This window comes from Plectropomus leopardus, chromosome 16 (assembly GCF_026936395.1).
Source record: "Plectropomus leopardus strain MGB_pleo_1.0 chromosome 16, ASM2693639v1, whole genome shotgun sequence".
NCBI classification, from domain to species: Eukaryota; Metazoa; Chordata; class Actinopteri; order Perciformes; family Serranidae; genus Plectropomus; species Plectropomus leopardus.
Window position 1 is genome coordinate 21,979,984 of NC_142191.1, and position 15,665 is coordinate 21,995,648.

A 15,665-nucleotide genomic window follows, 5' to 3' on the forward strand; every position below is an offset into this window, starting at 1 on the left:
ACTTTTAGTACCAAAAGTAAAAGTACTCATTATGTGGAACGGCACATTTTAGAAAACTATAGACTGTATAATTGGGCTAGAATTATCGATGCATAAATGTGTTCATCACTTTAATGTTGTAGCTGGTAGCTAGCTTAATCTACAGTATAATAATACCTCATAGTTTATTATTTGATTTGTGTTTTGTATTAATAACCTGCAAAGTAACAGCAGAAAGTACAGTATTCGTTGCTACAATGTAGTCTATTATTTGGCCTTTTCTCAACAAAGCAACACCTCCTATTTACAGAAATACATTCTAGTGAAATGTGAAAATTAAATCTAAACCAAGAGGTCCACCTGATATGCAAAAGCAGGCAAAGACATGTCAGGGAAAACATATACCGTTAATTTAACCATATTGAACCAAGACTACCCTGTCTGTCTAAAATGATGAATAAGAAAATCATAAATAGTCAAATGATGAAATTCAAGGAAAACACAGGTCTCACAGTGTATGTGTATGTGTGTGTGTACGCAGGTGTTTCTGTGTGGAGTGTGTGGATCTGTTGGTAGGAGCCGGCTCGGCGGCAGCAGCCATCAAAGAAGACCCGTGGAACTGTTACATGTGTGGCCCCCGGAGCACCTACGGGTTACTGCGGCGACGGGATGACTGGCCCTCCAGATTACAACACTTCTTCGCCAACAACCATGAACAGGACTTTGTGAGTCTGACAGTTGGCTTATTTCCATTAATTTCATTTTTTTGTTCGTCTATAATAAATATTAAATATTGATAATGATTATAAAGATGATGGTTCTTTTGAAAATTAGTTCACAGTACAGCTTGTAGTAGTATATACTATATGACTGCAGTTTGCATCCATTAAGTTTTACAATGAAATACATAGATGCAGTACAAAGTGTGTCCCTGTAATTATCACAAGATTTGTAAGAGTTTAAAAATCACTTGTTTCACTGATACATTATAAAAAAAGATGATAAATTTAGTTTTTAGGGTATGTTTGCCTTTATCTGACAGTATTGCAGTTTAGAAAGAGGTGTGATGGCATGTGGCTAATGGTGGAATGGTGGAAGTATTCAGACCTTATACTATACTACACTATAAAGGTGCAATAGTGTAGAGTAAAAGTTCTCTTGTTCAAGTAAAAGTTCTGCCCTCAAAATCTTATTTGAGTTAAAGTACAAAATAATCAGCACTGAAAGAAACTTTATTCATCCAAGTAAAAGAACTCATTAAGCAGAATGGCCCATTTCAGAATTATATAACTATATTATTATAATTATTGGTGCATTGAAGTTTTCATTCCATTAATGTTGCAGCGCAACATTTCCTCATAATAATCTGAATCTGCAAAGTGACTAATGTTCTAGTAAAAAGTAAATTTTTTCCTTAGAGAATGCAGTGTAGAAGTAAAAAGAACAGAAAATAGAAATACTCAAATAAAGTACCTGAAAATTGAACTTAAGTACAGTAATTGAGTAAATGTACTCAGTTTCATTACACCACTTTAAAAAAATCATCAATAAAATGAATTAAATTTGTATATTAATTATTGAATGTATTGTTATTATTCGCTCATATGACTGCCTATCATTTGTTTTTATTGTAAAGTGGGGCAACGATTCTTCTTATTTTCAATTAATTTGCCAGTTTTTTTGTCAGGTATTTTTTGTCTTTCTCAATTTATTAAGTGTTTTGTCAATAAAGTGTCAGAAAATAGTGAAACATGCCCTGTGTAATCTCAAAGAGCCCAAGGTGGCATCTTGAGTTGGTACATTTTATCTAACAGTCCAAAAATTATTCAGTTTATTATCACGCATGACAAAGAAAAACATCAAATTCTCACATTTACGAAGATGTAACCAGCAAATGTTGGGATTTTTTCTTTTTTTCGGCACAAAAAATGTCTAAAACAATTATTCCATTATCAAAATAGTTGCCAATAAATTTCCTGTCGATTGACTAATCAATTAAGAGATTCTAAATAAATAAAGTTATTACTACTTTTATATATATTCCATATCACAACTCTGGTGACAGACTCCAGACTCAAATATTTACATATTCACCTTTATTTCTGTATTATATTACCCCTCTACTGCATCTACAACTCCCCATTACACCAGCCCAGTCCTGACAACACGCTAGAAGTCAAACAGATGTCGTAAATTTGATCTATTTGCCATCTTATATCTACTGTAATCTGCTATCATAACCTTGCTAGAAGAATTAGGTGAAATACATCACAGTTAAACGGGAAACATTAATATCTGGAGATCAGCGAGGCCTCTGCTCCGGGGCTCGTCTGCTATAAATTATCCATAAAGGCTAAAACACATCAAAACAGACCATGTCCACATTCAATTATTCATTTTCTCCAGACAGGCTTTTTGCCGAAAGATCAGATCATCATCATAAATAAGGCTTATATGTGCAGCTCTGCCCTCTGCTCCATCTAAACACTGTAAAACTTAATATTTATCTAATCTTGCGCTCTTTATTAATGTCTCCTCCTCCTTTTAATGCTCTCTTTCAGGAGCCAGCCAAGTTGTATCCTCCAGTTGCAGCAGAGAAGAGGAAACCAATCAGAGTCCTCTCCCTGTTTGACGGCATTGCCACAGGTACGTACTGTATGTGTGGGACTGCAGCTAACAACTATTTTCATTATTGATTGATCTATTGATTAATAGAAGATGTCAGTCCATCATTTTGGTCTTGACTGAAATGTCTCGTCAGCTTTTGGATGGTTTGTCGGTAAAGTTTGTACAGACATTCATGGCCCCCTTGGGATTATCCAGTGACTTTTCAATTAGCCATTATCATTTTAATTTGTGCGAAACTTAAGGTTTTGACCAAATAGGTTTGCAATGGTATGAGATTTTCATGGTACAATAACCATCTTAGAAAATATTGCAGTATTACTGTATTATTATTATTATTATCAGTCAGAATGGTCCTTAAGGGAATGAAAACAGAAGGTTTAGTTTTTGTTTAACAAATGTTTTATCACTAATAATTAAGACTTTAAACCATTTTTTAATGGGCGCATGTGTAAAGAGCTCCCCCCCTTTTGAAAATAATGAATTAATACATGAGTTGCACTCATGTACAAGTACATAATAAGAACTTACACAGGCGTTGTCATCCGACATTTTGGCGTCTGTCAGCTGTGAATCACCTATCATCTGTTTGCTGGCTCATGTGACGCACCTTCTGCCGCACAGCTGTGGGTCGGAATAGCCAGAAAAGCATGCAGGCTTATATACGGCAAAATGTGACCGGATGCAGTAGGAAGTGCTGGTATTTTTGACATACTATGTAGTGAGGCATAATAAATTTTTTCTTGACATACTAAATAAAAAAGTAGTATGGATATTTGAATATATTGTTTGCATCTAAATATTTGTTTTGTCCAAAAGCTAAAAATATTTAGCTTTTAGCTTTATTGGATAAATGACTTAAATGATTGATCCATTTAAAAAGTGTTGCTGAATAAGCTGCTGTTAATCGACCAATCAATCATCCAGCTAACACTTTCAGTTTTAAACCTCTGTGTGTGTGTGTGTGTGTGTGTGTGAGAGAGAGAGAGAGACTTTAAGGGAAATACAATGATTTATGTAACTTCATAGTGCAGAATGATTTAATTTGTTTTGAGGATAATGAATATTTTAGGTCTCATTGCTACGGTGTCAACAATAATGATGTTGCAGTGAACGCTCCTGCAGATTTTCAGCTTTGCTAAACTGCATGAGTGTGTGTATTTGTGTGCGTGCACTCAGGTCTGTTGGTGCTGAAGGATTTGGGCATGCAGGTTGACAAGTATGTGGCATCTGAGGTGTGTGAGGACTCCATCACTGTCGGCATGGTCCGACACCAGGGTCGCATCATGTACGTGGGTGACGTACGCAACGTAACACGTAAACATGTGAGTAAAATTCCTCTGTGCTTTAAGGCAGAATAAATAATGATGTGTAACACACAAGAGGCATTAAAGTGTTAATACAGCATGACATGGAAATTTTCTTTTGATATGGTAGTTGATTGGTTATTATTGTTCTACTCCATCAAACTGCTTCTTTTACACGTTTGTTCTGTGCTGATGTTAACACACGCTGTTAGATTGAGGAGTGGGGACCTTTTGACCTGGTGATTGGAGGAAGCCCCTGCAACGACCTCTCTATAGTCAACCCTGCAAGAAAAGGCCTTTTTGGTAAGAAGGTGTCTTTGAATGTGGGGGTTGAAAGTCACACCAAAATAGAATATTTTGCTGCTGTAAATATATTTTTCAAATTTTTTAAAAACTTGAATGGAACAAGTAAAATTAATCATTAAAACTACAAATACTTAAAGGCGCTAATGATTTTTGTGTGTATTTAAATACAGAGCCTGAACTTTCTCTCTCTCCCACAGAGGGGACTGGACGGTTGTTTTTCGAGTTCTACCGTCTGCTACACGAAGCTCGACCAAAACCTGGCGACGAGCGTCCGTTCTACTGGCTGTTTGAGAACGTGGTGGCTATGGGAGTTAGCGACAAACGGGACATCTCACGCTTTTTAGAGGTATAGTAGCATGACCGCAGCCACTAAATACAGTCATAAAATACATGCAAATAAAAAAAGTGAATACAGTACAGTAAAGACAGTGTTTTTTATGTGTCTAAAGATGCCTTTTACAGCAAAAAATACCTACAGCAAACAAAAAAAGTCATGGAAAACACTTCAGATAACGGCCTTAGCAAATATTAGTCATGGCAGCGGCCTGAAAATCAAAAACTGTACAACAGCAGTGGAGATAAAACACTGTCCCAATCACACTTAACCGACAGCTTTGTCCAACTATGCTACATTTGTACAATGCTTTTATAGTATATATAAATATACAACATTATTTTGTGTTGTAAGTTATATTATACAACTACATATCACCTGTTATATCTTATATCCCATACTCTATCATATTGTATTATGTCAGTATGTCATACATTTTTATTTCATTATATGCTTATTTTTCTATTAGATTTCCATATTAATAGAGGCATACGCTAACAATAGTAACTTATTCATAGTATATAAATGCTGTTGACATTTACGAGACTCCTGAAACTGGTCACATCACTGTCGCTTTTGCCTTTTAATGATGTCTATTATTGTTCTTAATCGATTCTATACCTCTTACTATTTACATTTACTTTCTCTATTTCTCTATTTATTTCTCTTTATTCATTTTCGTCCTTGTGCTGCTGGAACAACTGAATTTTCGCCTCTGGGCATTAATAAACGTTAAAGATTATCTTAATCAATAAACTTGAGCAAAATGCCCTGGGGCGCCTGGCGGCTCAGTGGATAGAGTGGCGCCGGCCGCGGGTTTGAGTCCGGCTTCGGCCCTTTGCTGCTCCCCCTCTCTCTCTCCCCCTTTAATGCTCACACTTTATCAGTTAAAGGCAATAAAAGCCAAAAAATAAGAATCTTAAGAAACAAAAACATAAAAAAAAAACGTTGAGCAAATTGCCTTTTGCTATTTGTTTGTCTTAGTTACTATAAAGAAAAAAAACATCGAAAACATCTTTGAAGAAAATTCAGCTTTAGATTTCATGTAAGAAAGAATGTCATATGATAATATACACAGTGTGGAGGAGTCGCCCTCTCAGACAGTAGATGTTCATATTAAGTGAAACAGGAAGTAACACTGCTCCTGCTCCTCAGTGTAACCCAGTGATGATCGACGCCAAGGAGGTCTCTGCTGCCCACCGCGCTCGCTACTTCTGGGGAAACCTGCCAGGCATGTCCAGGTGATACAAATACTCACACATCATTGTTTTGATCATTTTATTTGATTACACAGCAATCAAAGCTGAATTAAAGGTGGTGGATACACTTACCATGTTTAATTTTTTTTGTCCACCTTTCAGACCCCTGACAGCCATGTCGAATGACAAGCTGGAACTACAAGACTGTCTTGAGCACGGCCGTACAGCCAAGGTACCCACCCCCGTGAGCGTGTGTGTGTATAAGTGTGTGTGTATCTGTGCTTATATTCATATGGCATCTAAAGTTTCGAGTAGGTCAAGTATTTAATGTTACTTTCTATTTGATGGATAGAAAAACAAAAACTGGATAAACATTGTTTGGAAATGGGTCGACAGTCCCGTTTATGAGCCGCAGCATAAGCAGCATCGACAAGTTAAAGTCTGGGATAAATGGAAAATTAAAAATAGGAAATTTGTGCAGTATATATATATTTCTCCTTTGAGTAAAGATGTACAGTATTATACTTTATATTTCCTTTTGTGGTCTAACTCTGCAAAAATGTACCCGTTGATGTCCATTTTTACTGCATGTTCTTGCTGCTTCTGTCTTGCATTTTTGCATCCAGCAAGTAGAATTATCAGCCATTATCCGCTCTTTAGCAAATAATTATCTGTCAACTACTAATTTATACAGTGTATCACTGAAAGCTGCCATACATAAGGAGGACAGCTGTAGGCTTAAAATGGTTTTTGTGTGTGTGTCTCTGTCTCTCGTCTGTGTGTGTTTGGTTCTGGATGCTAATTCCAGTTTGAGAAGTTGCGTACGATAACGACACGCTCCAACTCTGTGAAGCAGGGGAAAGACGAGCATTTCCCCGTTTACATGGACAACAAGGAGGACATCCTCTGGTGCACCGAGATGGAAAGGTACAGTGTTGTGTGTTTGTGTGTGTGTGTGTGTGTGTGTGTGTGTGTGTGTGTGTGTGTGTGTGTGTGTGTGTGTGTGTCTGTCTGTGTTACTCTGCTCTGTCTATTGTGTTTAAGAACCTCTAATTTTACTTGAGCATGTTCACAAGTTCATAGAAAAAACCTGATGAATACAAGAGTCTGAGTACATTTCTAGATTCTTTTTTGAAGTTTTGTTGGATTACATTTGTGTAAACAGGGACAAATATACATCACAATTTCCTAAAACTATGTCTTCAACTTGCTTGTTTTTTTCTGACCAACAGTTCAAAACAATAAGACGGAGAAAAACCTTGGCATTTGGCATTATTGCTTGAAAAATAAACAATTCATCTATTTTTATGAGCAGTTAACATTCTGTCGATCAACTATCAATTAAATAACTTACTTTTTCTTTAAAATCTAATGTAAACTAAAAAAATGGTGTGTGTTTCCAGGGTCTTTGGTTTCCCCGTCCACTATACTGATGTGTCCAACATGAGTCGTCTGGCCAGGCAAAGGCTACTGGGACGGTCCTGGAGTGTCCCCGTCATCAGGCACCTCTTCGCCCCGCTCAAGGAGTATTTTGCCTGCAACTAGTCACGCACCAACTCTCTCTCTCACACACACACAAATATACATACACAAACAGTATGTAATGACAGACACACAGTATACAGCTAGTACGTGAAGGTTGGCTGACGCAGGATGACACAGATGACCGGACATACACACATTTACTTACACACACACACACACACACACACACACACACACACACACACTCAGAGCTGTAAAGGACTGCTTCCTTAGATCCCATGTAGACCACTGGCTGAACTTAGTCCCCTGGTGCTACCTTGCTGATTTACACACAAACACATACAGGTGCAGGGTTTCTGTACTGTATATGTTCACACACAGACTTCCTGTCCGACCTTGAAACTGGTGTCTTCTGGCTTTACTGTGTCACAGCAGCTGGAGCTCAAACCTCCAGGGGGCGCAAAACTCACAAAGATGTCCCAACTTACTGTCTCAGACATCTCTCTGAGCGCATCAACACACCAGTGAATCCCTCTGAACCATAACACTTAACTGTATTCATGTGTAGTGACAGTGCAATGAACACACACACACACACACACAAACATATATATATGCACATACTATACACACACACACACACACACACACACACACACATATATATATGCACACACTATACACACACACACACATACACACCAGTTAATGCTCGTGGTGCTGGTCAGGCCGTGATAATGGTGCCACTTTAATACAACACTTTTACAGTTTTTGGTGCTTTTGAAGACTAAACAGTCTCTGGTTGTTTCAGTCGCTACAGTTTCGTGTCCCTGACAAAGTTTAACCAAATGCTTACCAGCAGGTGGAGGCAACACATGGCAAGAGAGGGGATTTTTTGTTTTTTTACGTGTGTTTATCTGTCAAAATTAGTAAGAGCGAACAAAGGGGTGTTCATAAGGAAAAACGAAGCAACCATCATCAGACAGATTTCTATGACGCTTTTTCTAATGTGACTATAACTAAATCTGATTGTCATTTGTTGTCTTATTGGAAAAGATGCTCTGGAGGTTCAAATAATTAATTAACGAAAGCAGGTTTGTGGAAAAATAACACCAAAAATCCTCAACTTCCCCTGAGGACAACCTGTTTTTTGAAAGTGGTGTCAGTGATTCCCGCAATATAGGATACAGAAATTAAAAACTAAATTTGGGGGGGGGGGGTGCCACACAAATTCAAAACAGTTTACCTCCCACCCCTTGCAGCACCCCAAATAAAATTACAGTATGCTCTAATACATCAAACTGGAGAAGAAAATCATGAATTTATGATGGAATAAAGACAAAGGAATTAAAAATGAGAAAATTAATATAATAATAATAAAAATGAATACATTTTAAAAAGAAAACTAATAAAAATATGAAGTACTCCAGGCACATATGGTTGATTGTTTGGCATTATTTATTTTTGCCACTGACATCTCCATATATGTTATATCCAGTAAAGACTGCAGCCAGTGAGTCAGGGGGAGAGAAGGAGGAGGCTGCCAACGAAGTGCAAACATTTTTATTCATGCTGCTGTCCGGCCAATAAAAAGTGCAAGCTTTTGGTGAAATAAGAAATCTAAAGGGGATGCATCACTGAATAGAAGCAGTTTTGGACAATATGGCACTTCAGTTAAGTAAGATCAGAGCCAATATCATAATGTAATGACTTGTAACTGTGTGAGTGTTTGGAGCGCCCTCCAGTGGACAGAGACACGGTGTACAGAGAGTGCACAACAAGGACACGCGATCATGTTGGGGTGAAACAATCCTTTGCGTCAACAGTCACTGGATTACAAAAAATGGATAAAAGACTTCATAAAGTCAGCTTTTTTACTAATACCTACTTAGTACCAACTCGTGCTTGTGTGCTTTTTAAAAATATATTATTTCTTGGTGGTTTTTGCAATATTTTAGGCAGTGATGTAAGTTAAGGTTCGTTAATGCTTTGGTGAATATGCTGTGATATTTTGAACACTTGTAGCATTTTAAGAATGGGTTTATTCCCTCACCTTTAATGTTTGCCGGCATGCAATCCTCACTCAGTAACATTTGTAAAAGTGTTGTTGTATTACTTTAGTTACTGCTAACTGTCGGTTGAATGACTGATGTTATTAATCGTCCAAAATTGGGATAGTACTGTATGTCACTTAAGTAATAGTGGCAGAGGCTGTAGACAGGAGTTACTCAAAGCTGATGTTGAATGTTACAGTTAATGTCTGCACAAAGTTAGTCTCAGTAAACAGACGTGGAGGGTAGATATCATAATACTGTACCAAACCTCTGACTTCATTTTATTATGTTGGCAGTGAAAACGGACACTATTTTATCATGTTGATGAACTGGAGAGAAGTCATAGAATCCTGAGAAAACAGTCCAGAAAAACAGTTATACTGTGAAATTATGATATAAGGTTATCTTTCTGTGTAGCCTGGTTTGTTTTTACCCATCATGAGAGTGGCTTTTATTTTATGTGTCATGTTGTGCGACATCTCTGCAGCTTTCCAAGTAAGGCAGTAAGCAAATGTGGACTTCTAAGATCTCGAAAACCTGCCGCCACCACCATGTAGTTTTTACTTTGCTAGCCATACAAAGGATTGGATATCGTAAATTCTCTGCACTTGATGTACGAATAATTCTCTCATTCAACTCAAAATCTCAGTTTAATATAACTCAGCACTGAAATGTTTTTTTTTTTTTTTTTTCATTTTATTTCCCTTTTGTCCCTCAAAAAACTCTTAACTGCCCAAATTTTCTCACACAAATTTCTGGGTTTCTGAAAACAAGTAGACTTATACTTAGTCAAAGTGTGTGTTTCCTCTTCTTTAAAAGTTTGCTCTGAAAAAGATCAATCTTCGGCTTTTTCCAAGTTTTAATTCGTCCAGTCAGATTATTTCTGCCTCCATAGCAGCGTGACCTCTGAGAAACATTACACTAAAGATTTTTTGGAGAGTCCTGTCTCTCACTCACAGCTGCATTTAAAGCTACAGTAGGTAACTTAAAAAAACAATAACTTTATGTTATAATTGCTTTATCTTGCCCTATATCTTGACAGTAGTACATGAGACAAATATTCTGGCTCCTACCAGTGCTCCTAATGCCATTATCAAGAATCCAGTGCACCTGAACGAAAACAACCAATCAGAGCCAGGAAGAGTATCTAACACAGTGCCGATCACCACTCGTGCACACGCCAGGATGAACCTGTTTTTTTTTCTTTTTTCATAAATTATCTGTCTCATGTACTGCTGTCAGGATATAGTGACAGTTACAGCAAATATGAAAAAAAACATTTTTATAACACTTAACTGAGCCTTTAAAGTAAAAGGAAGTCAGTTGTAGTTATTATACGGCGTCTCTAGTCTTCTCAGCCAGTGTTGCTCTTTTTCTCTGCTTTAACAGTGAGAAGTCCACCAACTGTTGCAGTTACACTCCTACTTTGTTTCATAGGGATCCAAAATGTCGTCCAGTAGTTGCAGCGACATCCAGTGAAACCAGATGCAGACCTTTACTCTGTAGAAACTATGCTGGTTTTCTACTTCCTATGACTGAAACAGATAGCCCTGTATAAATAACTGATAATATATCACACAGATACAACTGTACTACCTGCTTCTGGGTGTTTCTTCTGCCTTTGTGCCCGATGCATGTTGGGATAGACTCGGCCGCTCTGTGAATCTGAACAGGAAAAAGTAAAGAAGGCGTCATGATGTTTTATTTACACAGGGCTGTCTTTTGAGAAAACATCTCTTTCAGTCTGGTGCTTTTGGTCCTCAGACGACCATCTTTTTCCAGGAAGCCTTCCAGTCCTCTGACCTTCCTCAGAAACCAGCCAACAACTGGACACATACAGTCTATGCTGACACACAAAAATGCACATGCACACACACACACACACACACACATGCACATGCACAAACAGCTACAAAAACCAACAATAAACCAGCAGGTTCAAAAGTTTTTGTCCATCATGTTTACGCTTCATTTATACAACCAACCTTCAGGTGCTTTTTAAACTCTTTAACTCTTTTTTACAGTGCTCTCGCAGGTTACTCAAACACACACACAAACACACACACTTGCTGGAAAAACAGTGCAGACTTTCATGCTTTCTCTGAACTCCTTTCGCTACAAAACATCAATACACACACATGCATACACACTGTGTTTTTGCCGGCCGCCTGTTGCCATCAGGCTTCCCATGGCGCCGCAGGGTGTGACATCACCCACCCTGCGTCGCTTGGTGCTCCCAAATCCCCTCCCCTACTCCCCTACTCCCCGACCCCCAGGTGCTGCATGTCAGTCAGTCAGTGTAATCTCCGATTCCATGTTAGATTAGGGAGTAATGATAATAATAATCATGGTAATAATAATTACAATAATAATCTGTTATTGTGTGTGTGTGTGTACTGTTCCAGGTTGGTGCTCAGTTCAGTTCAGTCTCAGCCTAGAGGGGAGAGAGAGAGAGGCTCGAGAAAGCATATATTACAGTTAGTATAGTGACTTGTTCTATTGTACCCAAGGATGCCGAAAGAAATTGTTAAACTGACGAGCTAAAGGACACTCCTCTCAAACAAGAGCGAGTTGAAATAACACTGAATGTAGTGTTGGAATGGAGGCCAAACTATCAGTATCATTAATCAATACCCAAATATCATACCTAATATGATCTCGGTTAGAGCTTTCTCATTCACGGGAAAGTGGATAAGAATTTCCCCACATTACAGCAAAATCTAAGTCTGATTTACAAAATTAACATTTTCTTATTTTGCCTGAAATATTGGACAGTTTGATCTATAAGTCTGCAGGTAACGATTATTTTCTTTACTGATTAATCTACACATTTTCTTGGTTAATCGTTCAGTCCAAAAAAAAAGAATCAAAAAGTGAAAAATATCGATCTAAAATTCCTCCAAGTAAAATAGTAACGTAATTTTTTGTCCAACCAGGAGTCATAAACCCAAATATATTGAATTTACGATCACCGAAGAGTCAGAAAACCAGATAATTGTTGTCCTTTTTGTTGTTAAAGGTTCAGTATGTAGGATATAGGGGCATCTACTGGCAGAAATGGTAAATAATCTTCATGACCATGTTTTCATTAGTGCATAATCACCTGAAACTAAGGATCATTGTGTTTCTGTTACCTTAAATTGAGTCACTTATATCTACATACAGAGTAGGTCCTCCCCACGGAGCCCACCGTGTTGTTCTACAGTAGCCCAGAATAGACAAATCAAACAAAGGCTCCAGATAGGACCATTCACGTTTTCATGTCAGCTATTGTAGTTCTCCTGCACGCAATCTGCAACCTCACCACTAGATGCCACTAAATCCTTCATACCGGACCTTTAAAGCTGCATCTACAATACAGTGACCTGAGATGATTAGGATGATGAATGAATTTTAAGAGTGCACAAGCCAAAAAGTTTAGGAACCGCTGTGTTATGACATAAACACAAATTAAGATAATAAAACAAAGACTTAAAAATATACTCATTAGTAGGGCTGGCTGATATGGAGGAAATCAATTATCACAATATTTTTGACCAAATACCTCAATATCGATATTGTAGGGTTGACTATTAGTGCTTTCACATAATCTGAATTCTGATAAATAATCATTATTAATGCTTATATAATGAATAAGTGGGTAAATAATAGAGCTGCTAGAACAGTTTGGCGAGTTCGGAAAATTACATTCCTTTACTGTAATGCAGCCTTTAAAACCAGGAGAAGACCAATCTTAACGATATTACAACATCCAAAATCTGGGACAATATCTAGTCACATATCATGATATCGATATAATATACTTCCTCACCTACTCTGTAGGACTTTAAACGCAATGCAATTTTAACCAAATGAGAAAAAGAGCTTCAACAAGTTTGAACGTCTGTATTGGCTATTTTAGAAATTTGACCTCTGCTTGTGAAATGTTTAAGATGAAGAAATGAATGCTTCCTCGTCTTTGAATTGTTTCTTAAATATATGAAAGAATACATTAATCATCGTCACACATCGCAAGAAGTTTCCTGAAATAAGAAGTCTGAGAGGGTTAAAATCAGCTGTTTGTAGTTTATCAACCTGTGACGAGCTGTTACAACAGGCTGCCGCTTTTTTTTAGAAAGGCTCACGCGCCAAAAAAAGTTGGAAAACCACCAGCTTAGAAGCAGACCTTCAGATCATTTTGTGTAATTTCAACATCTGCCTGTTTGAGAGTGCAGTCGGACCGAGGCGAGAGGAATGGAGTCGATATTTTTAAAGGATGGGTGACACGGTGATGATGTTTCTGTTCGCCTATCAACAGCTGTTAGGCTGAGTGATGCGCTGTTTTCAACACTGATACAAACACAAACACATCAACAACACACACAACACTGTTATTAACACACACACATACACACACAGATACATACACAACACCGACAAATACAATGCTGTGGCGCATCCAGACACTCATCTCATGGACTAAAGGAAAGATGAGCTTTTAGGGGAAAAAAAGGCGGACCTGGTGGTGTTTCAAAAAGGTGCTAAAATTTTATCTGAAAATAAGAAAAATATATTGTTAGGAGTATAAATCAAGTTTGTCTTTACAATGACTGTATTTAAGTTTGTCGTAGTAATGAAAAGGCACTATTATTATTTTACTCTTGTATGAATATGAACTAATTAAAAGGCATTTTAACTTTGTACTTGAACAATGTAAGAAATGAACGGTGAATAAAAAAGGACTGTTTCTTGTGATTTAGTCAAAAGGCTCAGTGTTATCTACATTTATGTCTCTCTAGGGTTAATATTTAAGGGTTTTTTCAACAGCTGATTTAACTGTCTTTGATGTCAGCTTCCTTTGACTAAGTTTTCTGGCATCAACTCCCACAATAACACGCAGCATTTTCTCATGAGTGACAGTTCGACACTATGTGAGAGTGATTTGACAACAGCAGGAGCTGGTCCACTGCGCCAAACTATTTTTAATAATTGTGATAACACAATTTAATTTAGAAGTCAAAATCATTACCCCACTAATGGCAGTTTACCTCTGTGGACTTTAAGGTTAAGATGCACGTTTGTCTTTTTTTAAATAAGCTACAGCCCAGTGTTTCCAGGGGTTGGAAAGAAAAAGAATGCATTGAACTACAATGAACACAATTTTAAACACTTTTGTTTTGGCTCCTATTTTTCACAAGTTTAAGGCTACAGTGGGCAGCTTTTATTGAAATAACTTCATATTTTACTTCATAATGTCATATTTGCTGTAACTGTCACAAAAAAGAAGACCTACATGAGATACGTTATCTGTGAAAAAATGAATGTCCCTTCTACCCTGCTACTGACCGTAATGACATTTGAATCAGACTTTTTCAAATTTTCATTATTATTTACAGAAAAAAAAGAAAGATAACCTTGGGAAAATAAATAAATATTAAGTAACCAAATAAATAAACAGTTATCCCTTTAACACGAATAAAAAGAAGTGCTCACTAACACCAATGTTAAAAAATTTAATCAAAACTTGAGAGAAATAATTCGTATGTGTGCATAAAAAAAGTCTTAGATAACTTAAATTTGTAAAAAAAAAATGGGAGCAAAAGCTTAAGTATTGTGAACTCTCACTTATTGTGGTCACTACAGTGGAAAGCTACTTAAATCCCATTTTCTCGCATATGCATGATGCTCTGTAAGCCTCTACAGAGGACATGCGTGCATCATGCTGCACACTGGACAGGTGCTGTTAGTGCATCACAAACATCTTAAAACCAAGATGGCAGACGGAGTGGGCCTGCAAATAAGGTGCCGCTTGGAAATATCTTGCCAGTCCTTCTGTAACAGGAGACAATTGAAGATAAATACAATTTGGCAACATCCGATAACACCCGAGGTATAATACAGTTGTTAAAATGTTCAGTTCTTGGTTTTACGTTGTGAGGAAGTTGCAATTTCTCATCTGTCCACTAAAGTGCAATTCAACTACAGTATATTTCTGCTTTAACTTTGTTGAACATGAAAATACTTCATCTGCAGTGACCTCTTCAGCTTTAAATCTATTGATGAATGTGTTTCGAAGTTTAACTGGCAGTTTTTGTAAAACAAATCATTTTTGACCTTATTTTGTTATATTTCTAGGAGATATGTTAAAAATATGTAAACACGCTAGTTAAACAGCATTAAACAAATCATTTTATAGTTTCACATAATGTATCTATTTTTTCATTGATTTATATTTCTTAAGTTGAAAACTGTAATGCATGCTCTCCACCAGAGTGGATATATGAAAAAATCCTTCAAACATGTACAAAATAAATTTTATAAATATATATTATTTATTTATTTTCATGCCCAAAGAAGAATAAAACCACAGATATTGACTGAGGTAGTCATAGTTCAT

General features: G+C 37.1%; 1 protein-coding gene across 7 annotated transcripts in view; it reads left to right on the forward strand.

The window, feature by feature from the left end:
- The window catches only part of LOC121955594 (DNA (cytosine-5)-methyltransferase 3A-like), a 67,037-nt gene extending 53,014 nt beyond the window's left edge, over positions 1–14,023 (forward strand). For 5 of the 7 annotated variants that reach the window (XM_042503620.2, XM_042503626.2, XM_042503622.2 and 2 more), the window contains 9 exons: positions 521–704; positions 2,541–2,625; positions 3,784–3,929; positions 4,124–4,214; positions 4,415–4,563; positions 5,707–5,792; positions 5,913–5,982; positions 6,559–6,677; positions 7,154–14,023. In XM_042503620.2, coding sequence (XP_042359554.2) covers positions 521–704; positions 2,541–2,625; positions 3,784–3,929; positions 4,124–4,214; positions 4,415–4,563; positions 5,707–5,792; positions 5,913–5,982; positions 6,559–6,677; positions 7,154–7,295 — 1,072 coding nt within the window. In that variant the 3' untranslated portion in view covers positions 7,296–14,023. The remainder of the gene's footprint in view (positions 1–520; positions 705–2,540; positions 2,626–3,783; positions 3,930–4,123; positions 4,215–4,414; positions 4,564–5,706; positions 5,793–5,912; positions 5,983–6,558; positions 6,678–7,153) is intronic. The other 2 variants (XM_042503623.2, XM_088089460.1) reach the window with 1 other exon arrangement.
- Positions 14,024–15,665: the final 1,642 nt, after the last annotated feature.